Source organism: Anarhichas minor, unplaced genomic scaffold, assembly GCF_050575085.1.
Source record: "Anarhichas minor isolate MPS153535 unplaced genomic scaffold, ASM5057508v1 ptg000024l, whole genome shotgun sequence".
In the NCBI taxonomy this organism is placed as follows: Eukaryota; Metazoa; Chordata; class Actinopteri; order Perciformes; family Anarhichadidae; genus Anarhichas; species Anarhichas minor.
The window spans coordinates 1,083,048-1,108,358 of record NW_027466470.1 but is presented as its reverse complement, the minus strand read 5'-3'; the positions used below and the strand labels follow the sequence as shown (position 1 = coordinate 1,108,358).

The window sequence follows — 25,311 nt, the reverse complement described above, 5'->3', positions numbered from 1 at the left end:
TCTGCTATCTGATGCCCTCCAATGCATCTGAAGCCTCTCTACTGTATGAATAATGGGACGCGTCAATGAATACCCTCTGTGTGAGGCTCAAAGGGAATCCCACATTATTCACCCCCAGAACTAGAGAGTCAACTGAATCTAGACAGCATTCACACAATATGTTTACCAGCACAACATGCAAGTCAGCTTCAGGGAGTAGTTTTGCATGGTTCCCTGAAGGCATCATGATGTAACTGAAGTCAACCTCCGTTGGTTAGCCGTTAGCAGCGGTGCTGCTAACGTTACTAGCTCTCCTGCTGTTGGTTAGCCGTTAGCGGTGCTGCTAACGTTACTAGCTCTCCTGCTGTTGGTTAGCCGTTAGCGGTGCTGCTAACGTTACTAGCTCTCCTGCTGTTGGTTAGCCGTTAGCGGTGCTGCTAACGTTACTAGCTCTCCTGCTGTTGGTTAGCCGTTAGCGGTGCTGCTAACGTTACTAGCTCTCCTCCTGTTGGTTAGCCGTTAGCGGTGCTGCTAACGTTACTAGCTCTCCTGCTGTTGGTTAGCGCCCCCCCTATAATGTGCTTCATGACACCCTGACATCACGCATACTGTATGTGTGTGAAGGGGGTCGACTCCTTAAGGAGGCTGCCTGAGGAGACGCAGCTGCTTGATGCCCAAAGTATGAATGTAAAGCAGCCTGACTCCTCGCCGGCTTGTGTAAACGGGATCAGATGATTTAATGGAAGCAGATGTTTTCAAGGAGATTTTGGATTCACCTTCAAACGGGGTCAATGAATGTTCGGTTAAGAGTTCCCTCGGTTTGCTGTGGGAAGCTTAAAATGAGAGTTATAATAACTAAAATGTTAGCATTTTCTATCCTTTGTTTTTTTAAATTTTCGTCCACTTCTCATATCCAGTCTGTGGTAGAATCACTGGGGTTGAGAGTCTGTAGCTGCGAATTCACAGAAACTCGAGATTAAACATTGAGTCCGATGGTTTTATTGTATACTTTCGCAAATTCAAAATTCTGCTGAATCAGAAGAGGTCAAATTGTTTTCACTGGGCGACTCCAAGACTGTGGCTCATATCACATGTTGACTCCAGTACAGCTCCAGAGTGTCAAAGAACACCCCAAAAAAAATCTGCCTTGAAAACACCGAAAGAGTTTTAGAAGTTTACACCAAAGAAAAGCCTCCGAAAGCAACGAACACAAAAGATGATTTAAAGGTGTTTTAAGTCCACCATAAAAAGCATGACTTGTGATTAAATGGATGTTTTGGTCCGAATTAATCATAAGAAAGTAAAAAAGAAGAAGGTTCCAGGGTGATGCTGTGTTCATGCACAGTAAGCCAACCTTCTGCTGATGAATATAAGATACTAAACGAGCCTTGTTTTTTCCTTGCTGGTGAATCTCGTGTCCCGTCAGATGATCCTGCTGACTGCTGAACCCGGTCCAGACCTCCAGGCCACACAGAGAGAGAACAGAAACAGATATTGTTCTTTTTAAGCAGTATAACTTTAGACGTCCGTCTGGCCGGGGAGCGGAGCAGAGCGACGGGGGAGGCGGTAAATTTATGGGTCATCATCTGTTTTTGGGTGCGTGCGCCCTTCAAGGTTCAAAAAGCAGGACGTGATGATGCAACTCCATGAGCCCCAGCAGCCATTCACAGCCATGCTGTTCAAAGCAGACAAACACTTTGCACATTTGCAAATCGCATAAATAAGCAGCCTTTTTTTTTGAACAGATATCTAACGTTTATAGAGGCGTTGATCATGATGAGGAAGCTCTCTGTGTTTGTCAGCCATCACTTTAATAGTGTGGAAGTCAGACTTTATTTTTTTATAACTCCATATTTCTTCATATTTATGGCTCCTCTGTGCCTCTGACTGTCACAGTGATCATCTCTGAGATGGATGTGCAGAGTGTTCTTATAGTCCTTGTGGGTTTAGTCTGGGTCGGGTGTATTTATAGACTAAACATCATTTACAGTTTCTTGGTGGACTTTCTTTTGCTTCACAGATAAAACACCTGCTTACTAAAGCGTGTTGGTGGAGCCATAATGATACCCAGCATTGAGCTGAAATGATTCCTCTATTAATCAATTAGCCCATTGACGATTTATATCAATTAAGTCGTGGAAGAAGCAAAACTGCTAAAAATGTCTTTTTGCTTGGACCGGTGTCATCTTTAAACCTTTCAATGGTCCTCTTCTGTAGTCCTTCAGAGGCGGGAAACATCTTCTCCTTCATGCCTTTAAATCAAACTTCTATCTTCACAGTCTCCACTTTATTTATTCATGCTTCTCCTCTCCAAGGACGACGCGGCATCAGCGAGCGGCGTGTCGCCCCTCAATCTGAACCTCCTCGTCTGCGACCCCCCCCTCAGGAGAAACCATAAAGCCGAACGAGGGGCGGCCGTGGGAGCGATGTTTGTCGATGGGATGGCATTACGGCTTTCATGTGCTTGTCAAAGGGACGGAGTGTTCATCAGGAGGGCCGAGGGGCTCTTTAATCTGGTAGATTACTCTCCTCACAGGCGGCTCAGGTGCAGGTTGAAGTAAACAGATTTACTGTTTGTGTGGACGGATGAAAGAAGACGGAGAACACGATGTCTGTCAGAGCGGGTTTTAGAGGGAACGTAAAGGGATAGTTTGGATGTTTTGAGGTTTTCACTGCGTTACCTTGATGTCAGACTCTGACGGGGAACTGAACTGAAGGTGAAAAGCTGTAACAACAGCAGAGATGATATTCAGTTTAGTTCCCCGGTGGTGAATATTCTAAAGACAGCGTCACTAGAACTGATATCTATAACACGACCACACAGCACTTTGCTTTGCTCCCACCTCATACAAGCTCACTTCTTATTATCACTCTACATTTTATTTTCAATTCTACTTTGTTTTTTTAACGTTATCGACTTATTTTATTAAATATGGACCTTGAATATTTGTACGTTATTGAATTATCGTACAATTTATGGACAAGACCTTGACTGTTTTTACTTTGACTTATTGTACAATTTTTACCTCTAATTGTTACGTTAACGATTTAACGTACGATGTATGGATATGAACTTGTTTTTACGTTATCGACTCAATGTACCATTTATGGGCATGACCTTGTTTTATGACTGTTTTATTTTAACTTTATCGACCTATTGTAGGATATTTGGACATAACTTCTAATTTTGCGTTCATGATTTATTGTAAAATTCACGGACGATATTTTTATTTATTTGAGATATTTTAATATTTTTTCACATCCCAATGTCTGAATATTCTTTAGAAGTTCATTCCTCTTTGAAAGGAAGCACAACTATTAACTCATCATTATATCCGTGTAATATAAGCATCTTAAATTGACACTTATATCGTTTTTAACTGTTTCTGGGACAATAAGTTGTCCATCTGAAGTCGTGATGGTGACGGGCCTGGATGCACCAGCACCAGTGACGAGATGTTCTTTAATCCTCTCACACTGCAATGCTTCTCCAGTGTGAAGTCTTCATTTCGCACATATTCACTTGTGCAGTTATTCAGGTTTCTCTCTTCCTGCTCACTCGATGAAGGAAACTCGGCTTCCTCGTTGACGTGACGGTCAAACGGGTCCGGTTCCTGCAGCAGGCCCGACGGTGACGGGTCACTATTTTGTGTCTTTTGAGCTCATTGTTGTGTGAAGTCACAGAGACTTTGTCTCCATCTGTGTGTTGGATCACGTTTTGTTTCCCTCTGAACACAAGAGGCCGGTAACCCGAGCCGCTGCAGACAGGCCCACATTCAGACCCGGCGGCTTCTCGTCTTCTCCGTCAGAATGAAGCGTGATCCCGGCCGATGACGGACACGCCGCTCGAGCTGATGTCCCATTGGCCGAAGTCATTGCCCGTCGGACAGGTGATGTCTCCTGTGGCAGGAAGAATCCGTAGAGAGGTGAAGCTGGAATGTTGTTGTCGTCGGTGAGGTGAATTGGAAGCTTAAACTCTTTGAATGATGCAAACGTCGGCCCGACTCGGAACCTGTTTTGTCGTTTTCCTGTGAAATCCACGGTTTAGACTGAAGCGGACGTCTCTCCCGGTCATGCCGTTGGGTTGTGTCCCCCTGAGACGGGGCGTCCTGAGGAGGTACAGGCCGGTTCCTCTGGCCCAGGCCGACGGCGCCTTCAGCTACAGCCGAGCCTCAAACAGGAGAGGCCTGCTGAGCTCTGGTAGGTCGGAAGAACCCAGAACCCAGAACCCTCAATCATATCATATCACAGCTTTACTGGAGCCCAATCTTTATACTAATGTGCAGGTTATTCTCTTGTGTAGCACCGTTGGAGCAGGGAGGGAGTTTAACATGCTTTAAATATGTAAACGATGTGTATTAAAACATTTTAAATTAAAGGAAGGCGTTGAGCTATATTTGAAATGCATATTTTGTGCTACATCAAGACAATAATATAGTTTTCAGTTCTATTGTGTTTCCACAATTATTGCTGTTACTGTAGAAACCCTCTCACTTTATAACCTCAGTACGTTTGGTTGCGCCAAAAATTTAAATAATAAATTTACACATATGTTTTGCCTTTTACTTATTTATTCATTCACGTCATAATTTAGACTTAAAGTGGCAAACATAGAGACTTCTCATTTAAACCTCTTTCAGGTCTTTATTCATCGCTGAAGGAGGAAACACGATGGTGTTTGAGCAATAAGGCCGACTGATCAAAGTATTGCAATATTTATATATGTGCACTGGAGGTCTGTGTTGATGCTGTCTTACAGTATTGTACACACATATAAGTCCTGTTAGTACGAAGCACAAGACTCCAGACTGATGAACTCTGAACACAATCGTCTCGTTTTCACTCAAATATAAATTCTAAATCAATCACTGAGATCTTAAGAATTCACACGTTCAAATGTTTTTGTCTGCTTTGTGTCAACAGTTGACACGTATGTTCACGTCTTTAGGCTGCTGTGTTGAACAGAAAATAGTGTTTTGTTAAAGAACAGCTTAATGTTCAACACACATCAAAGTATTGCTTTGATATTTGTCCTGAAACTTGTTATCGTGGAGAGAAGGAAGTTTTAGTAAAAACTTGGCGTTGAATGTCTCGTCAGATTTATAATGTTGTGTTTGAACAATATACGACAATAAGAGGTTTGGTTCCTGTTGTTAAATACAACACAACATGTTTATTGTTGTTTATATTGTGATGGAAACGACCTTGATGAAGTGTCTAGTTTCTGACATTGTTGTTCCTCGTTGGGCCGTCTGATCGTTGTTGACCATAAAGAAGTGTTTCACTTTCTAACATTGTTCTATCATTTATTTAAGATTGAAGCTGTGAAGACGACCCGTATGGACAACAGAGATTACTCTCCTTTTGCAGTTTAACATAAACTTTATTATGATAGTTATTTTACACCAAACGACCTGATCTTCTTCTTCTGTTTCAGGGTGCGTGTTGGTTTCTCAGTATTTTTCCACTCTGCCTGTGTATTCAGTGTGTTTCTGTGTCGTCCTCTCCTCTGTGGGGATCGATGAAGAATTAAAGATTATCTTAGTACTCTGCTCAGGTGCTCCATGATGAAAACATCTTTACCCAACATGCAACTCTGATGAAAGCACGTGTTAACAAGCGGTTTCAGAGCCACTGCGGACTACAAACGTTGAAATATAGATTTTAAACATTCGGTCTTATTGTCTGAACAAACACTTTCCGGGTCTGGGAAGCTCCTGTCGTGATCGTATTTCTAACGACGTCTCGGTACGCGTGACGGCGGCTGGTTGTGTAAGCGTTTTACATTTTATTCATTCCTCTCTGCCTCTGTGTTTGTGTTCGCAGCGGGATGATGGATCTGATGCTCCGTAATGGCCTCTCCTCAGCCGGCTGAGTTAGTTTCGCCGAGGTGTAATTCATCAGTCCGTGTGACCACCACAATCTCTCCATCTGAAGCCTCTCTCTGCAGCGCGATTATGCAGCCTCTCTCTGCAGATCTATAGGCGGACGCTCACATTGATGCATCGCCTCTATTACAGTATTGAAGCCACGGCGCTCTGAGACACAATGGGTTTAATGTAATTTGGAGCTGCTGTCATTCATTTACTCTTTCTCTGCACAAACAAACAAGTTGACCGCGGGAATGAACGCGGTCAGGAGACATGTTTGGTCCGTGTCAGACGGATGATGGAGCGTCAGAAGTCAAAACAGCTCAAAGTAACGTCTTCGGATTAGTTTGTTTTATCAAACCAATGGTAAAAAATCCACATATAGAATTTGCAAATATATAAAAACAGGCGGCAACCTCTGGTTCTGCTAAATGAAGCCAAAGCTTCACGTGTTAAAGCTGCATTCTCTCTAGTGACCACCAGGGGGCGACTCCTCTGGTTGTATAGAAGTCTATGAGAAAATGACTCTACTTCTCTCTTGATTTATTCCCTCAGTAAACATTGTAAACATGAGTTTATGGTCTCAATCTCTAGTTTCAAGTCTTCTTCAATACAGCATGATGTTCATTTAGTACATTATGGTCCATTTAGAGTCAAACAGACCATAAAGCAGGGGATGCTTTAGGGCGGGGCTACACGGTGATTGACAGGTCTCTACCAGAGACGTATACGGCGTCTCTACGTCACTCCTCCTCAGATCTAATACGGTCACTTCCTGTTGTATAAAAGCAAGATGGCGACGACCTAAAAAGCCAAACTCGAGGCTTCAAAGCCAATGAGTGACGTCACGGCGACTACGTCTACTTCTTATATACAGAATATGGTTTTAATACTCTCACACAGAACTCTGGACGGTTCTCATGGTGGCAGCTCCTCCACCAGGAATATGTACTTGCATGTTTGTGGTTGTGGCTGGATGACTTTGAGCCTGGTTGTTCTTTGTTAGTGGACATAAAGAGCTGAACGATTGTGACCGAACCCGGTTTCAGTTCCTTCACGTCACTGACTCTGTGTCTTTGTTGTTATCACGTAAAGCGACACCATATTGTCCGATTGCATCGCCGCTCATATTTCACTCACTTCCTGTTCACTTTCTCTCATCCAATCAGCCACGTGGCTTCATACGGACTCTCTGGACCGACTCCAGAACACTTTGAACTGTGAAACCCAGAACCACCATCATTACATGAAACATTAGTCTCCATTCATGTGGAAGAGCTTTTGAGGATTTTCCAGCGGTCGGTTGTAATCGTGTGATCGTTTCCATCACGCGTCGCTGTGAGAGAACGATGGAGATCTTGAACTGGTTTAGAATAAATAAATGAAACGGACTCTGGAAGGTTGATCAGGGTTGATCAGTGATCAGGCTACACTGATCAGGGTTGATCAGGGTTGCCTCTTTCAGACTGTAACTCTGTGTTATATACACCATTCATTTACATGGATCTAGTTGTTGCGAGAGAAACGAGAGTAGTTCATTAGATGATTTATATATGACCTGAAAATATATAAATACATGGATAAAGTGCACACGATATACGATTTTTATTGATTTTTATTAAAAACTAATTCGGCTTACAAAAGACAAAAATAAATAAAATAAAAACGCTTTTTTTTTTACACTTAACAAATAAAATGAACCTTTATTTTTACTGTGCATAACCTGTGGCATGTTACAATGACCCCATACGGTAATTACTAGTCTCATGTGATGTATTAATATGGTTTTGGTACGTCTGTGCTGCAGTTTGTTGTATGATAAATCTGTAATAATCTATCAAATCAGCCAATAACTGCTAGTTATCTTCTTTTTTAACCCTCTTAAGTCGCTTGAATCATGATGACGTTTTGGAAAGGAAACCTTGAAGTTAGCCACTTCCTGTAGTTCATCTTTAGCTTTATTTTATTGCTGTACATTAAAACCACCCAGAAGAAGAAGAAGGTCCACAGACTCCTTCACACTCGGAGCTGAGCTCCATTGAACCTGTCTGGCCCCCCCGCCGCTCTGTACTCGAACGCGGCAGCTAATTGCAGGATCCATGATGGCGACAGGCCGTTGATACGAGGCGTAATGAAGCTGATTAATCTCCAGACCCCCTCCAGGTGGGGAGCTGCCTTAGGACTGTTAGCCGGGAAATAAACTCTGGAGGTCTTACGGTGACGTTTTAATGGCGTTAGAGGTCTTTACAGAGCACCCAGGGTACCTTTCACCTTATGTGAGCTATCTGAGCAGGGGCTCCTGGGAAATGAAGTCCCTAAAGTTAGGTTTTCTGAGTCCGAGGAGGGAAAGGATCTGAGCATTTTTTACTGGTTTACTGGCGCTCTCAAAGAATTCTGCTCCAAGCGAGAAGTTCCATATGTAACCCTGGTTCTATGAATTCTTCCCCTGTCTGCGGTGGTCAGGAAGAAATGCAACTCTCCCCACAGCTGAGATTTCATTATTTATATTCTTTAAACGTCTTTAAAGTGATGAGTTAAAGTGAAATTTGTACTTTTTGTGGACTTGTATCTCGTGGTCGTTGAGTACACAAAGATCCCATCATGTTTTCACAGAACTACCGAACAAAGAACGACCGTTGCAATGAACACTTTAGGATGACTTGATAGTGTTGAACACACCACGGTCAGACTCTCCTCAGGGGAGTCTGCGGTTTCCTGATGTTCGACCGGTCGGCTGCTCTGTAATCGTTCCCGCTGCGACTCTTAACTTATTCGCCTCACGCCGGCCGAGCCTCCACGGTGATGCCTCATCACTTCCTATTGACTCGCAGGCGGCTGCTGCTAAATGCTAATTGATGCCGGTCAATAGGAGACTCCCTCTGAATCCACAGCCAGTTTGGATTTGTCTCGGAGCTCGACGTGAGTCAGAGGAGGAGAAGACGATTAAATCATTCATCAGATGAAAGTGGTGATGTTGAGTTCAGGAGGTAAATAAAAGTAAAAGTTTAAAAGGTCCTTATTTGTTGATTATTTCACTATCAAGCTTCCAGAGCGGTCTGTGAGTAAAGACGACACCTTGAAGGTCTCTCTGTCTTTATCTCATGCATGTCTGCTTCAGTCAGACCTGATGGTGGTGGTTTATGAGGTCGGTGTGTTTGTATCCTAACGGTCGTGTCTCTGTGGTCTGTTGCAGGAGTGTGTGGCTGCTGTGGGCCCCTGAGGCCGAGGTACAAACGCCTGGTGGACAACATCTTCCCCGAGGACCCCAAAGTAAGTCACTGCATCCTCAATTAACTTAAAGCCACACAGATGTAATCTAAGGTTTCTGAGACTAATAGCTCTCTCACTGTTCTTTTATGTTTCTTCTTTATTAGCACTAGCATGTGTTCAATGACCGTCGGAGAGATGAAAGTCTCAGGATAGTGACGTCACAGCTTCTGGCTGTGATGACCTCAGTCTTGACAGAAATAATTGGTCGAGCGCAGAGAAAAGCTTCAGTGTTCATCCGACGTGACGTAGCTTAGACGAGTAATTTAATCCGTTTGATTCCTGGACCCCTGTTAATTAATACGCTAAACATGTTCGCGGTTTGTTCTCGTTTACTCAAGGGAGCGTCTGCCCCCCCCCCCCCCCACCGATATCTTCTCAAGGGGTTTTTAGTGTAAGCAAACGGGTGCAGTGGGAAATGGTCGAGACCTTGTCAATTTAATTATCACTTGGCGAGAGCCTGAGGAGCTAAAAGCACTCGGGGGACCGACGCTCTCCAATTAACTCCCTCCTCTTTATGCATGACACCTGCTGGTAATGCATTTATATATGCTGAGTCCTTAACAAGTTTACAAAGAGGCAATTCATCCACAGAGAACTTTGTTTTATGATTCTGAGAGAAATGGTAGAATCTTAATCGAGGACGATGTAAAAGGGACAAAATGAAGAATCCGTATCCATCATCACCCGTAGTGCTGTTTGTCATATACAGAGGTTTGTCTGCTGCAGAGATGTTCAAAACAATGGGACGAATCGTCACTCGGCTTGTGGTGCATTAACGCCACAGTAGGGACGGGTATCACTAGGATGTTGTCGGTACTCTTATTGGCTCTTTTTGATTATTTTGTGAGAGAAAAACACATTTCTTTATTATTCTTGTCTATAAACAAATAATGCTTCTCGAGCATCAATACAAGAACTTCCAAAATCCTTAAAATACATTCAGCTCAACACTCAGCTCAGAAGTCAGACATCTTTATGGCAGATGTCTCCTCAACGATGCAGCTCGCACCACAACAGTCCACCGTGATGAACAGCACTGCGGGTTAGAGCACAGATGTGGTGTTTGGGGTGAACTGTCCCTCTGACAGTTCTTCTGAGCAGCGATCTGTTGTGACGTTAAAGTGGAACTCAAACACATTCACAGGACTTCTACCATCACTGCTAGTATGAAGAGTTCGAGTGACATGAAGAAGGAACATAATGAACTTTACTGGAGGTTAAAGAGGACTACTTGACTTGTACTCTCTAGCTCAGCGACTCTTTAAGGTGCCTTGACTTTGTAACTTTGAGATGTTTATTTTACATGTTAGGAAATAGAGCATTTGTTTTGGGGACTACTTTCAGCGGCGGATTAATCCACATTTGGTGCTCTAGTTAGAATCCTACAGCAGCATGAACCCGGACCACCTTCTGTGTGTTGTTCCTTCAGGATGGCCTCAGTAAGTCGGACATGGAGAAGCTCACCTTCTACGCCGTGTCGGCTCCAGAGAAGCTGGACCGGATCGGAGCGTACCTCGCCGAGAGGCTGAGCAGAGACGTGCTGCGACACCGCTACGGGTGAGTCACTCATTGCACCGTCGGGTTTCTCCTTCTTCTACAAAAAGTCCAGCAGCACGTTACACGAATATGGAATATGGTCTTTTCAAAAGACCTCTTCACGGGAAACCTATAGACTTATATAAGATATTTAGTGCTCTTCACTTATTTATAAGACAGAATGTGACACTTTCACCTGTAAACAGAGAGAATAAAAAGAAGAGTTAAGAGACATTTAATAACAGAAAGCGTCACTAAACTCATCAGAATGATCAGAGTGGATTCTGTGAAATGATCACACTTATTCATTTACATCTCCGTGAACCTCTCGGCTCTTCTGCTGCTGGAAGGAGATTCAAATGATCACGAGGGAACAAAAACTCTCTCGTGTGTTTCTGAAGAGAAGACCGGATCAATACGCTGATGATTACGTCACGAGCAGCCAGAAGCCGACAGGGAGGAGAACAAACGCATCCCTCCGTCTTCCATCTGTAATATCATACATAGTATATCTGATGGTCTACGGTCGCCCACGTGTCGTTAAAAACAGCGCTGGGCTCGCTCTGAATGATCGGGATACTCGGTACGGATATCGGTGTCAGAAGTGAAGATCAACATGTTGCATGTGATGTGAGAGGAGAAGGCTGCTGGGAAGTGAAGCGCTCTGTTCTCAGTCTGTGGTCTCAGCTGTGAGCTGCTGCATGTGGTCAGGTACTGAGACTTGTTACTGTGATGAGCTGCTGCTGCAGAAGACCTCAGACGCTCTCCCTCACTCCTCCAGTCAACAGTACACCTTTTAACCTGTGATGCATATTCATGTGATGATATTATTACTATAATATAGATATTTATCAGCTGCTACTGTTTATGGGCTTACCATGTAAAGTGCCTTTGAGTAGCTTTTTAAGTGCTACTCAAAATCAATGTATTATTATTATTATTACTATTGTCAGGATTATTATTGTTTTTGTCATTTTTTATTTTTTAACTCATAACCTGCTGAGTGTAAATCACTGACAGCTGACTGATACAGAAGAATATTTTAAATTTAATATCAGAAAGAAAAATCTGAATAATCTTCCTCTTCTTCCTCTTCCTCTCCTGCTCTCCTCCTCCTCAGTAACGTGGTGATAGCCATGGAGGCTCTGGACCAGCTGCTGATGGCCTGTCACTCTCAGAGCATCAAACCCTTCGTGGAGAGCTTCCTGCAGATGGTGGCCAAGCTGCTGGAGTCCAGAGAACCAGACCTGCAGGTCCTCGGGACCAACTCGGTGAGAATCGAGACCTTCACAAACATTAATGCAGAACACCAGCTTCTACATTACATTACATTACAGTCGTTTAGCAGACGCTTTTATCCAAAGCGACTTACAATTCAGATTCTATCACATTTCTACACCGTAGGCACAACTACGGGAGCAATTTTGGGGTTAAGTGTCTTGCTCAAGGACACATCGACATGCGACTAGCAGAGCCAGAGCCGGGGTTTGAACCGCCGACCCTCTGATTGAAAGACGGCCCTGCTATCCCCTTAGCCACAGTCGCCCCCAACTCCTCTACTGTGTAGTAGCTCAGGTTTATTGTGAAATACATGAGAAAGTACAGGTGAACATTTACCCCCGGCTCTCTCATCCCCGTTTAATATTTATACATATAATATATGTAGTAAATAAGAGAAAACAACAAGACAACAAGGAGTTCTACAAGAATAAAATATAAGTAAATAAATGCATAAATCTATTTAAATTAATAAATATTAAAATATTAAATAAATGTATTTATATAATAAATTAATAAATAATGAAAAATAAATAAATGCATGCATAATAAATAATATAAATTAAAAATATATATATTATAAAAGTCAAATAAATCAATAAAATTAATTAAATAAAAACATTCCAAACTTCAGTTGGAGGAGGAGGAGGAGGAGGAGGAGGAGGAGGAGGAGGAGGAGGAGGAGGAGGAGGAGGAGGAGGAGGAGGAGGAGGAGGAGGAGGAGGAGGAGGAGGAGGAGGAGGAGGAGGAGGAGGAGGAGGAGGAGATGATATGTCCGACATGAAGCTAAGAATACATATCGTTTACTGGACCTTTAATCAGTTGGTAAAATATAATAAATCACAACGTATACATGCAGGAGGACAAGAGGAAATGTAAACGTTGAGGAGGAAGCAGACGCATGAGGAGATGAGCTAGTGAGACATTTATATGTCAGCTGATGAGTTATTTGCTTTTGTTCGTGTACAGAGTTAGAGGAGGGTTGATTTAACACTTTAAGTATATCTATACTCTGCTGGCTGGAACCCTGAAGTCTGAACTTCTTTCACATCATTCTCAACGCTCCTGACATTATTATGGTCTTTATGTTTTCTTCTGTTTATCAAAAAGTCTTGTTGTTGTGGAGAAACGTCCAAATGTGAGCTTATGCGCTACATAACGGCCTCTTCTCCTTGAATTTACACACTTATTATTATTATTTTAATCAAAAAGCAGTTTCTGTGTTTGTGCAGGTTGTTTATGAAACCAAAATTACCATAAAGCAGTAAAACCCGTCACTGTGCTGCCGCCCAGAGGTTGATGTCGGTGGTTAAATACCTCATTTAACTCTTACTTTGGCGGTGTCTCTTTACCACATCCTGTCACAGACTAACTGTTATTAGCTCGCTTTAAGCCGCCAGCGAACATCAGCCCCGTCTCCTCCTCCAAGTCTTCAGAGGGTTCATTCTGAGCCTCGTGGGTTGAGATGAGAGGCCTTTGCACTCTTTATGTGGTGTTTAGAGTCTGAGGAGGACAGAGGCTGCAGGGACAGGGAGGCGAGTTCTCACTGAAGTGCATTCTGGGACTCGTAGTTAACTTCTTCTTCTTCTTCTTATACACCCAAGACTTAGAAGAGCTTCAACCGTCGGTGTTTATTGAGAGAATATCAGAAGAAAAAGATTTTAGCCTCAATGTAAAGTACTCTGTGAATGGCCAGACGGTGGCGCTGTGGGCTCCACATCCACAGCCTGTCATCCAACTTCGCACCAAATGTCGCTTAAATCTGTGCAGTGACGTTAGAGATTATTCTGCTGACTAAGAGGTGTGTGTGTGTGTGTGTGTGTGTGTGTGTGTGTGTGTGTGTGTGTGTGTGTGTGTGTGTGTGTGTGTGTGTGTGTGTGTGTGTGTGTGTGTGTGTGTGTGTGTGTGTGTGTGTGTGTGTGTGTGTGTGTGTGCTGACAGCCATGTTCTGTTTCCACATTTATCTGCAAGTTAACTTTATCACGAGGACTTGGCAGACTAGAAGTGTGTCTCTGTAGCAGAGACTCTCATCAGTCCTCACGTATGAAGCCACTGAGTCACAGACACAGGGGAGTTTATTTATAGCTCACAAACATTTGATTCGTCTGTTCAATCTTCTTCCATTTTACTCTTTTTTTGTTTTTTGTTTTTTTGTTCCCTCTCAGATTCTTTTGGAGAAGTTCTTTGACAGTTTTAGTCTTTAACTCCTTAAAGTGCTGCTCCTCTATGAAACAGAGCCATGATGACTAGAAGTAGAGAGAACTAGAACACGTCTTTAGTGCAGAATAACAGTTATTATCACATCAATCATTACAAAGAAAGTAGAATTTCTTTGATAATGTGTTTTACAAAAATTGGAATAAAATGTAATCTATATCCAACATTGATTCAAGTGTCCACTAGTGTTACAATGTTGGATAAAAAGGCTTTATGTGCTATAAATATATTGAATTATTTACATTTTTACAACCTCTCCTCTCTCCTCTCCCCTCCTCCTCTCTCTTCTCCCCTCAATGTTTTCTACACAATCAGTTGAGAGTAAAGAGTTTATTTGGGGCGAGACGTGTAGAATATGTTTTAGCTGAAACATCACAGTAAGCTTATCTCCGGTTGTGTTTTCTGACCGAAGCGTTCGCTTCACATGTTCAAAGAAAACATGCCATAGACTCTATTCCTCAGGAAGTCTAAACTCTGCTCTGTGGAGCTTCAGACATCTTACGGTCGACATTCAAACCTCCAGGAAACGAGTGTCGGACACGTAAAAGAGAAGCGTTTCCACTCTGGAGTAAAACTCTTCTTTGGCGACATAATTGGAAAAACCGTCCAGTTTGTAAAAAGACGTCCATGTTTCCAACCGCTCGCTGTGCTTTGGCTCTTGAGACTGATGCGTAATGATCAACATGTCTGTGTAAATGGATTTGACTCTTTACCGCTTGTTATGTAATCAGTATGCATAGATTATTAAAAACACTCCATTACACGGGACCTTTAAGCCCCTGTGTTTTTTGTGTTTTTTAAATTGTCCCGAGGGAAGTATCACCCTCTCATTCCCTCATAGAACATCCTAACTGCTCTGCCGTGAAGCCCGTTGCTCTCTGATCAGTCGTACACACGCGTGATGAAACCTCGGCTCAGACGTAACTACCAGCCTCTTAAAGCACTCGCCCTCTCTTCAGTCGTCTCTTCAGTCGTCTCTTCAGTCGTCTCCTCAAGTGAAATACATTCAGAAATGTGTTCAAACTGTTACGAGTGTAAATGCTGAGAGTGATCCAGATACAGAAACATAGTCGCACACTCGGAGCCACGATGCAACGTTTGGACACGGCAGTGTTCTTCAGGGTTAATGTTATTTCACTTTACACTACATTCATGTGGCAGAAGCTATAATACTCCCAAATAAATACCTTCTTATTTATTGGCTTTGTTTTGCTTCAGTACAGCTGAGGCTGATGGGAATGCCAAAAATATTAAATAAATTATAATTTTGACCTGATGGTGGCGCTAGATGTGAGTGATTACATTTCATAATTACAATTCCATTAAATTTGGGACAACTATTTATGTTAATTATAACAAATCATCCAGTGGATGTTGAGATGTTTCCTTCTGGACCAAAGTGATGGAGCGGCCGCTGTGATCTCCATAAAGAGCCGTCATGGCTGAAGTACAGGTGGATATACTCTCTGCTCTTTGTGTCCTCTGCTGCAGTAACTCAGCAACACGTTTGGTAATGTGGAAGAGAAGCCGCTCTCCTGTTTGCCATCTGCCAGCGTTCCTCGTTCCATCTGAGTCAGAAAGGTCAGGCACAGAATGGGAGGAAAGTACAGGTGGAACGGCTGCGTTTTGGCCGCCGTTGCCTAAAACGTTACGGAGGCAATTTGTTGCAGTGGACAATGAGAGGGGAGCTCAGCTGACTGTGGAGAGGAGGAGGAGGAGGAGGAGGAGGAGGAGGAGGAGAGGAGGCCTCTCTAGAGGACACTCTACGCTCGTTAGGAGGGAGGAAATTATAGGCTGGACAAAACAATAGGGGGGGGGGGGGGGGCCTCTCTAATGGTTCTTATCATTATCGCCGTCGCTTCCCGTTCATCCCTTTGCAACAATGTGACGTTATTTTAACTGGCGTGTCATTGTGCTCTTGGTGGCCTTGAGTTCTGGTTCTCTCCATTGTTGAGGTGAAGAGTCAAAGAGTTGTGATCTGATGTCAGAGGTGGATCGAGGACAGAGCTGATGATAGGCCCGAAGACAAGAGACACTAACGGATGTCTTCCTCCTCTCTCTAGTTTGTGAAGTTTGCCAACATTGAGGAGGACACGCCGTCTTACCACCGCCGCTACGACTTCTTTGTGTCCCAGTTCAGCGCCATGTGCCACTCCACCCACGAAGACCCCGAGACCAGAACCAGGTAAGACGACAGGGACGCTCTCACAGAGACACGTGTCTTCTGAGCTGGTGAAGACTCTTTACAGTTATTCGGCACTGAGACTGTTATTCCTAACAGTTATAAAGGAACATTGTGTAGGATTCGTGGAGATTTATTGGCATTATAATAGAAAATAATCGTTGTGCTTTCGTTCGCTTCATATCTACATAGGGAGCGGGTCCTCCTCACGTAGTCCGCCATGTTGCATCACTATGTTTCTACAGTTTCCCAGAACAAACAAACCAAACAGAGTCCAGAGAGACTTTAGTGTTTTTAAGTCAAGTTTCTACGACGTTGGTTGTAGTTGGCGACCTCACCACTAGATCTTACACACTGCTCCTTTAAGGGTGCATGCTCCTCTGTACATATTTCTGCTCATCTTTGTTCATATTGGAGGTATTTCATCATCTTGGGATCCCTCAGGGTTCCATTGTGGGCCCCCTCTTCCTTCACATGATTTGTGTTGGATGTTTTTATTGCAGCGTAGTCAACGTTTAAATATATGTCACAATATAAAGCAGACCGCACTGGTTTAATATCTTCAGAACTTTAAATGTACATAATAAAAACTGATCTTTTAATATTTAGACCTCCACCATCTATAGGTGTAGTAGCTCAGGCTCCAACATTTTCTAACTTAGAATTCTATTTATGAGACTTTCTGCCCTCATCTAAGTTAAAGGAAGTTGTTTCTTGGACTATTATCCTGACTTGACTACCAAAGTCTTTATATTTATGTTACTTTTGTCCAGTTGAGCATTCCAGCTGGACCTTAAGCTAAGATTAAGACCCTGATACCTCCTCTCACTGAATCCAGTGTATTTATAATGAATCTGTGTTGAACTTGGTTCGTATGCCAGAAGAAAACACAGCTTATCTTTGATCGAGGTTTGAGTCTCACCACTTTAATTCCACTAATTAAAAAAAAAAAAAATCCCCGTAGTGGAGAAGAAGATGGCTCATTTATTACTGATTAGATCCAGAGAGTGGCTGCATCGTTCATAACAAACAAGTGTAGATTCTTTAATTATCTTCGTTTTTAAAGAAAAGAATAAGCTTAATATTGTCCCTGAAGTGAAGCGGCCCACGACAACATGATGAGTTTAATCTCAGTCTTTACCTCCCGGAGCGGTCCTTCACGTTCATGTGAGAAACATCTGATCCATCGTTGATGGTGCAGAGAGTTTCTCTGATCAGCTCTCCTCATGGGGCGGAGCTGAGCTGTGATTATTATTATTATTATTATTATTATTATTATTATCATTATTATGAAGACGTTTTAACGTCCACTTTCAGAAACAGCCTCTTCTTTTAATGGATAATATCCACATTGATATCTTATTGTTTGGATCTTTCCACTGTTGATGAAATGATGTGAAAACTTGAAGTGATTAAGGTTATTTTAAGAGTTGTTCTATATTAACTTATGCTCCGCCCACATCAATGTTAACAAACAGAACTAACAGAGAAGGTGTCCATCAGCGATCATCTTTATTTTAATTGGACTGTTTTTTGCAATGAGGCTCATTTACAAAGAAAGGACCAATTATGAGCAAAACATCTTCACATTACTTCATTTAAATACGTTTAAATAGCACAGGAGCACCACGACGCTGTGACCTGGCAGCGCATTTAAACGAGCACTTTCACCGTTTCTTTTTGTCGTCCCTCTGAAACGCAGCGCTCTGACGTGTGTGTGTGTGTGTGTGTGTGTGTGTGTGTGTGTGTGTGTGTGTGTGTGTGTGTGTGTGTGTGTGTGTGTGTGTGTGTGTGTGTGTGTGTGTGTGTGTGTGTGTGTGTGTGTGTGTGTGTGTGTGTGTGTGTGTGTGTGTGTGTGTGTGTGTGTGTGTGTGTGTGTGTGTGTGTGTGTGTGTGTGTGTGTGTGTGTGTGCGTGCGTGCGTGCGTGCGTGCGTGCGTGCGTGCGTGCGTGCGTGCGTGCGTGCGTGCGTGCGTGCGTGCGTGCGTGCGTGCGTGCGTGCGTGCGTGCGTGCGTGCGTGCGTGCGTGCGTGCGTGCGTGCGTGCGTGCGTGCGTGCGTGCGTGCGTGCGTGCGTGCGTGCGTGCGTGCGTGCGTGCGTGCGTGCGTGCGTGCGTGCGTGCGTGCGTGCGTGCGTGCGTGCGTGCGTGCGTGCGTGCGTGCGTGCGTGCGTGCGTGCGTGCGTGCGTGCGTGCGTGCGTGCGTGCGTGCGTGCGTGCGTGCGTGCGTGCGTGCGTGCGTGCGTGCGTGCGTGCGTGCGTGTCCATGGGGGATGCTGGGAATATTTCTGCCTCTGCTTGATTCCTCTCTGCCGTGCTGTTAACAGAATGACTTCTCACTTATTTCATTATTGACTCCGGCAGCATCTCGCTGGAGGTGGAGAGGAGTTCCCAAATATAATTCCTCTGGTGGTTATTGAATCAGGCTGAAGGCGAGGTCACCCACCATGCTCTTCATATGATTGCTCATGAAGACGTTTGTGTCAGAAACAAAGAAGAGACTCAGGAATAGTAACCGGTGAACCGTGACCCTCTGCAGATGTTGGTGTGTGCAGATGAAAGTGTTGTTAAGATGAGTGAGTCGCTCTGCAGAGAAAGATATTTACAACGCAAACACGCCCAATAAGTTCTGCTGCTGAGTGTAATTATGCAAAGTGTGAATGTTGAATTTGAAGGCAGAACGATGAGCGATAAAGACTTCATGAAGGAACGTAAACGTCACAGAGAAATATTGTGTGAATATATATCGAGGTTATAAATGTGCTTCAGTCTCCAACGACTCATCATTTCTCTGTAACTGCGTTGATGAAATGGACTGTTTTTACAATGAGGCGTGTTTGCATAGAAATGGGCCATTTGTTTGTGCAAATAGTGCACAGTATCACGAGACCCAGTGTGCTCAGCAGCACAGTTAAAGGTGAGTTTAATGGTGGCATGTTTGTGCAGGTATAGCAGCCTGAAAGCTGCTCAGTCCTTTTATAAAGTAAAGCTTGATCACCAAACCTTATCCAGTGATTTAGTCTGTTTACGTATTCGCAGCATGGCTGAAAGAACGGTGGTGTCGGTCAGTAGTTTGGTCCATTTGTTGGTCCAACAACTTGTCCAGAGGGAAATATCTGCACGATGTTTGGATGTTAAATTAGGTGCAGACATCAAAGGTCACCAGAGGATGAACCCTAATGACTCTACAACTACCAGCTGAACACCTGCATCAGTTGAACGTGGAGATTCATGCTAACACAGCCTGCTAAATGCTAACACTAGAGACCTCGTTGCTGTCTCGTGATGACTAACAGCGCCCCCGTGTGTCCGTGTCAGGATCCGCGTGGCCGGGATCAAAGGGCTGCAGGGCGTCGTGAGGAAGACGGTGAACGATGAGCTGCAGGCCATCATCTGGGAGCCCCAGCACATGGACAAGCTGATCCCCTCCATGCTGTTCAACATGCAGGACAGCGAAGACCTGGACAGGTACTGCACACACACACACACACACACACACACACACACACACACACACACACACACACACACACACACACACACACACACACACACACACACACACACACACACGCACAGTCAATTATTTTCCACACTTTATGCTTTGTTCCTTTCCAGTCCTCTCCTCCTTTTGTCTCTCCTCCTCTCCTCTTCCCGTGGCCTCCTCTCTCCTCTCCTCTCCTCTCCTCTCCTCTCTCCTCTCTTCTCTCCCCGTGGCCTCCTCCTCTCTCCTCTCTCTCCTCTCTTCTCTCCCCTCCTCTCCCCGTGGCCTTCTCTCCTCTCTCCTCTCCGTCTCATTCCGGTGGTTTCCATGTGAACAGAAATCTATTTTTGGACCCCGTGTTTCTTTTCTTTCTTGTTTCCCTCCTTGTGTGTTTTTTTCTTCTTCTCCTGCTACCTTCAGAAACCTCCTCTTCATCACAAGTGGAGGAAGTAAGGAGGTTATGATGTGATGTCCTCATGAAGACTGACCATGTTTGTTCTTAGAGTTTATTGAACCTAACTAGAGGAAGGATCAGCTGCCTCTCCACATGTTGAACTATTACTCGTCATGTTATCTTCGTAACGTCGACACGTTCTTTCATTTAACGACTGAATCTGACTTGAAGCAGCTTCATTCTTCATCATGAGACAATATTTTGACATAATTCTTCCGTCAATAGAAGCAGCTGTTGATGTGAATCACGTTCATCAACAACAGTTCTAATTTAAGATATTGTTCAAATCATTTATTGACTTGCGAATCTGAGGATTTACAGCTTTAAACTAATATCTTTGGATTTTGCTTGTTAGTCAAAACTTGTGATGAGAAGTTTAAGCATTTAAAAGAAAAGAAAAAGTTTATTCTAAATCATGTATTATTTATTATTAATCATAACTTAAAGGTCCTAAAACATCAAAACATTTGTATTAACATGTATGTCCGTTGTAAGTGCGGGTGGATCATTTTGGATCAATTAGATTTGTAAATGTTAGTGTTTCAAAACCCAAATACATCTTTGTTTACATCTTGGATCGGTTGTGTTTTTACTTTTACTTCTGCATTTCTTTGTACTTTACTGCCAACAACACGTTGATCATCAGGACCAAACATAGTCACTTAGTCGCTCGCTGTAGAAGGCCTGTTGGTGTTGGTGATGCAGGAGAAACACACCAAACAGGCCCTCAAGTCCTGCACCGGGTCCCTGTAATGGTCCAGAGGAGTTGAGTCTGAAGGGTAATATAGACGTACATATTGGTTCACACAAAACAAACCTCTTTCTCCTTTTTAAACTGTGTACTCCTCTTGGCTGATCCCTCTCTGCTGGAGCGTCTCTCTCCGCATCAAAGAAGTCACCTTGAGTCCAACCTTCCCCGGCTGTGGACTATCGGCTCATGAAAAAGGGGATTTTCTTCTTTTAAACGTTGCCAGAGCTGCTGAGCCGGCTCTCCGCTGTACTCCCTTTGAACCGAGTGAGTTCAAATAAGTTTGACTTCAGACGTGTGAGAGCCCAGCGGGGCCTGGAGTGTCACAGAACACGGGTCCTTCTGCAGGACCCGGCCCAGCGGGGCCTGGAGCGTTACAGAACACGGGTCCTTCTGCAGGACCCGGCCCAGCGGGGCCTGGAGCGTTACAGAACACGGGTCCTTCTGCAGGACCGGGCCCAGCGGGGCCTGGAGAGTTACGGAACATGGGTCCTTCTGCAGGACCGGGCCCAGAACGTAGTCCAACAAGTGTGTCCCTCAGAAGAACTCAGATATGTGGTCAGTTTATCCAAATATACGTTGGACCGGACGGTCGGGTACAAAAAGAACACGTCCAGTGTTTTTGTAAAGACTCTCACTGTCAGTAGGCTGGACACAGATCCACTGTTTAACTATTATGAGGTTATTGTTTATTAAAAAACAGAAACAACTAAAGAAGCATTCATCTGGTGATAGCTAGCTACTAACTAGCAGGCAGGTGTACGCAAGTCCTGAGAACGGGTGTTTTAAGTTTAACGTCTTCCTCGTGGCTCGTCAGTAATGAATCTCATCTAGGAGTTTAAGGTTGGAGATCGTAGCATGTGTGTGAATAACATCAGCATAGACCTATACAGTCTATACAGTCTATACAGTGTATACAGTGTATACAGTGTATACAGTCTATACAGTACAGTCCTTTTCCTGCGATAGAATGGGAAGCAGCACAGCAGTAGATGTCTGGCCCTGTGTTGGGATTTACCAGCGATCAACGACCTCATGAGGATCATGACACGCTCACATTTTCAACTCCATGAATTGAAAATGATCACTGAATTGTTTCGTTATTATGGGATACTGAGGCTTGATAAAGATACTTTTATCCTCAGAATTTGGCTTTTTCCGAACCGCTAAAATAAAACAATTCTTGTCGGACCTTTTATTCTCATTTGCTCCAGAAATGTGGACCACCAGGACCACCTGCAGAGTCCCTGTGGATCTACACTCTGACCTCTTTGTATGCACGGAGGAAACCCTAAAGAAATCCCATTTCCTACAGTTTGTTCTGTCCTCGTCTCCTGCTCCTAACAGTCCAATCAGCTCATCTAATCTCCCCGTGATTTAAATGGAAGTGCAGCCCTCTCATAATCCATGTATAATTGTGGTGCATATATTCCTTCAGCTGCGGTGCGTTCATCCCCTCGGGGACCATCTCTGCATTAATAGCAGCGTCCTGACCGGTTCTAATGGTGTTCCTCCAACTTAATGAGCTGATACTGCAATCAACCGAGGCTGGGAGTCTACTGTTTGAAAGGGGGGGGGGGGGGGGGGGGGGTTGTGAGGTTCAACAGAAAGGACATTCTGAATATTAATATCTGACTTCAACTTCAAATCTGGCCAATGGCTGGATGTTTGTATTATTAGATAACTTCGTATGACATCTGTGCTATAGTCCCTGTTCGTCACTACAGGACTGCATGAAGAAGCCTTTTCATGGACGTCCTCACTGTCATCACTTTATGACTGGAGTTTGGTTTGTTTGTCTTTTGAGACCATTCGTGTTAAATGAGGACATTTGTTGCTGAATTTAAGTCTTTTACAACCGCAACACATTTGCTCACGTACCTCTGGTGCTCTGTGGCTGTTGGTAATAAAGGTGCCAATCAGAAGAGACTCGCATACGCTTACTGCACGGTAATCACGGCGATCGTCATCTGTAATCACGCAGCATACATACACGTTGTCATGTCGCCCCGGTTCACACGTCTGCAATCACGTACGGTACAACTCTGTGCAATCACGCAGAGCCAGAACCAAAACACACCAACGTGTCATTAGCGTTCTCTCCGCCTCTTCTCAATGAACTCAGCCCAAATGACTGATGAACTTCTGCGTTGAGAAGGAAGCGAGGGAAGAGACGCCACAACGTTTAGCTGGTGATGTTTCAGATCAAACGGATTTGGTTTGTCAGAAACAGGACTGGTAGAAGGATTGACGGGGAGATGTAGCACAGAGATGTACAGTCACACAGAGGATGCATCTTATATAGAACACACGCTTTGTATTTACTCTAACAACGAAATTAGATCAAAACTGTGCACTCCAGGACATCTTAAAAAGACAGTAGAGCACAATTTATTCATAAGTAACTTGAGAGTAATTGACGAGTAATTAAATGAATTACTTAAAGCTGTATTGGTTTTTGTTGGCCACTAGGGGGCAGGAACATCTAAAATAAGCATAAAAAGCATACAGCCCTGACATATAACGTAATGTTAGCAAACAATTGAGAGACAATTATTATTAAAACGCTAAATCTTGTATATCCTCTAATCTTGTTGTGAAGCATTATTTGCCATATTTGATATTTTATAATTGCGTAAACAACAACAAAGAGGTCCTGGAGCCCACTGGAGTCATTGTAGGTGATGAGTGATATTATTGTAGGTGATGAGTGATATTTTAGTCGAGTTAACTGATGAAGTATCTCAGGGATGTGTGCAGTGAATATGCCAGTGGTTATAAAACTACTGTTATGTGGAGATACGTATGCTTTGTATTGCATTGTATTTGTACGCTTGCATAGGTTTTTAATGATTAACATTTATTGTTAACATGCCCAATATTTAACTAAGTATGTTTGCATTCCCTAATGTTTGGTGCAGGAGGAGGAACGTGGGTTTCTGTTGGATGGAAACACTGACACTTGATATTATGTAAATTACACTTTGCTGTTTCATTAAAAATAAATAAAACTAGGAGGAAAAATAGAGCAAAGAGAGTTTTTGTAAATGATTTCTGGAGAATGGTTCCCCCGACACGCTGCTCAGTTCTTCATCTCTTTGAATAGAAGCATCCTGTGGATGGCAGGTGGTCATTAGTTCAGATGATGCTGCCCTCCCTCCTCACAGCCGCTCAGCAGCATCCTGTCAAACAAAGAGTCCATCAGCAGAGCCGTGGGTTCGTCACTTCAGCAGCGTGAGCCGGCGCTCGCCACAAAAACACAGCCAGACGTCGGCACTCTGAGGGCAGAACAAATAGTGTTTCGCTGTTAAACGCTACAAGAAATACACTTTGTCGATCTCAGACACAGTCGTGGTCAGTCGGCCCCGCGGCGGCGTGTTGTGGGCTTCCTGATGGAAAGCCTCGGTGGAAGCCGGCGGGGAGCCGCAGTCAAGGACGTCTGATTCTGTTAATTGCTTCTCGGGAAGGGCGGACGTGGGCGGCGTGCAGAAACCAGAGGTGAAGAAAAGCTCTCCTTGTTCCACAATTAAAGGCTTGCTTGTGATGTTCCACACACACACACACACACACACACACACACACACACACACACACACACACACACACACACACACACACACACACACACACACACACACACTCTGTTGTGTTTTGAAGGCAGCCACCTTGAAGACGACTTTGACCTCTTTAGTTTTCTTAATTCCCTTCATCAGTGACGTCACATATCTCAGCCTCTTCACAGCTGACTGCCTGATTAAATACACTTATTTTAGGAATACACAACACATCCTCTAAATATAATATAATATAATATAATATAATATAATATGAGAGAGAGAGAGAGAGAGAGAGAGAGGTGCAGAGATGATCTCTGCCGGGGTTGAACCGGGACGTTGAGGCTCGTGGTCGTTGGGAGTGAGACTCACCAGAAGCATTATTAAAGATATTACCACGATACATAAGTCAACGATATGATATTATTGCGATTTTAATCTTTTTATGAAATGCTGATTATTGCAATAACATAAATGTTGCATCATGCACCTGAAAAACAGGTGTTTCTATTCCAGCCTGCTGACTTTACACCAGAGAACACTCGAGTGGAGCGAAGGAGCAATTGTTACCGAAAGGTACTAATGGTTTATATAATCTAATCGTATCATAATAACAATAAGATGGATCCTTGGCGTCCGTATATCGATACAATCTTGCCGTATCGATGGTCGTCATGGTGGCAACTCATTTACATGTTTCACCCGAAAATCACTGCTTCTTGAATTCACCAGGTGACAAATG

The 25,311-nt window shown here is 43.7% G+C and overlaps 1 protein-coding gene across 1 annotated transcript in view; it reads left to right on the top strand.

The window, feature by feature from the left end:
- efr3a (EFR3 homolog A (S. cerevisiae)) overlaps window positions 1-25,311 on the top strand; it is a 75,871-nt gene that overhangs the window by 19,520 nt on the left and 31,040 nt on the right. Inside the window, exons 3-7 of the mRNA XM_076097581.1 lie at window positions 9,043-9,119; window positions 10,549-10,676; window positions 11,776-11,926; window positions 16,214-16,335; window positions 19,648-19,797. Coding sequence (XP_075953696.1) covers window positions 9,043-9,119; window positions 10,549-10,676; window positions 11,776-11,926; window positions 16,214-16,335; window positions 19,648-19,797 — 628 coding nt within the window. The remainder of the gene's footprint in view (window positions 1-9,042; window positions 9,120-10,548; window positions 10,677-11,775; window positions 11,927-16,213; window positions 16,336-19,647; window positions 19,798-25,311) is intronic.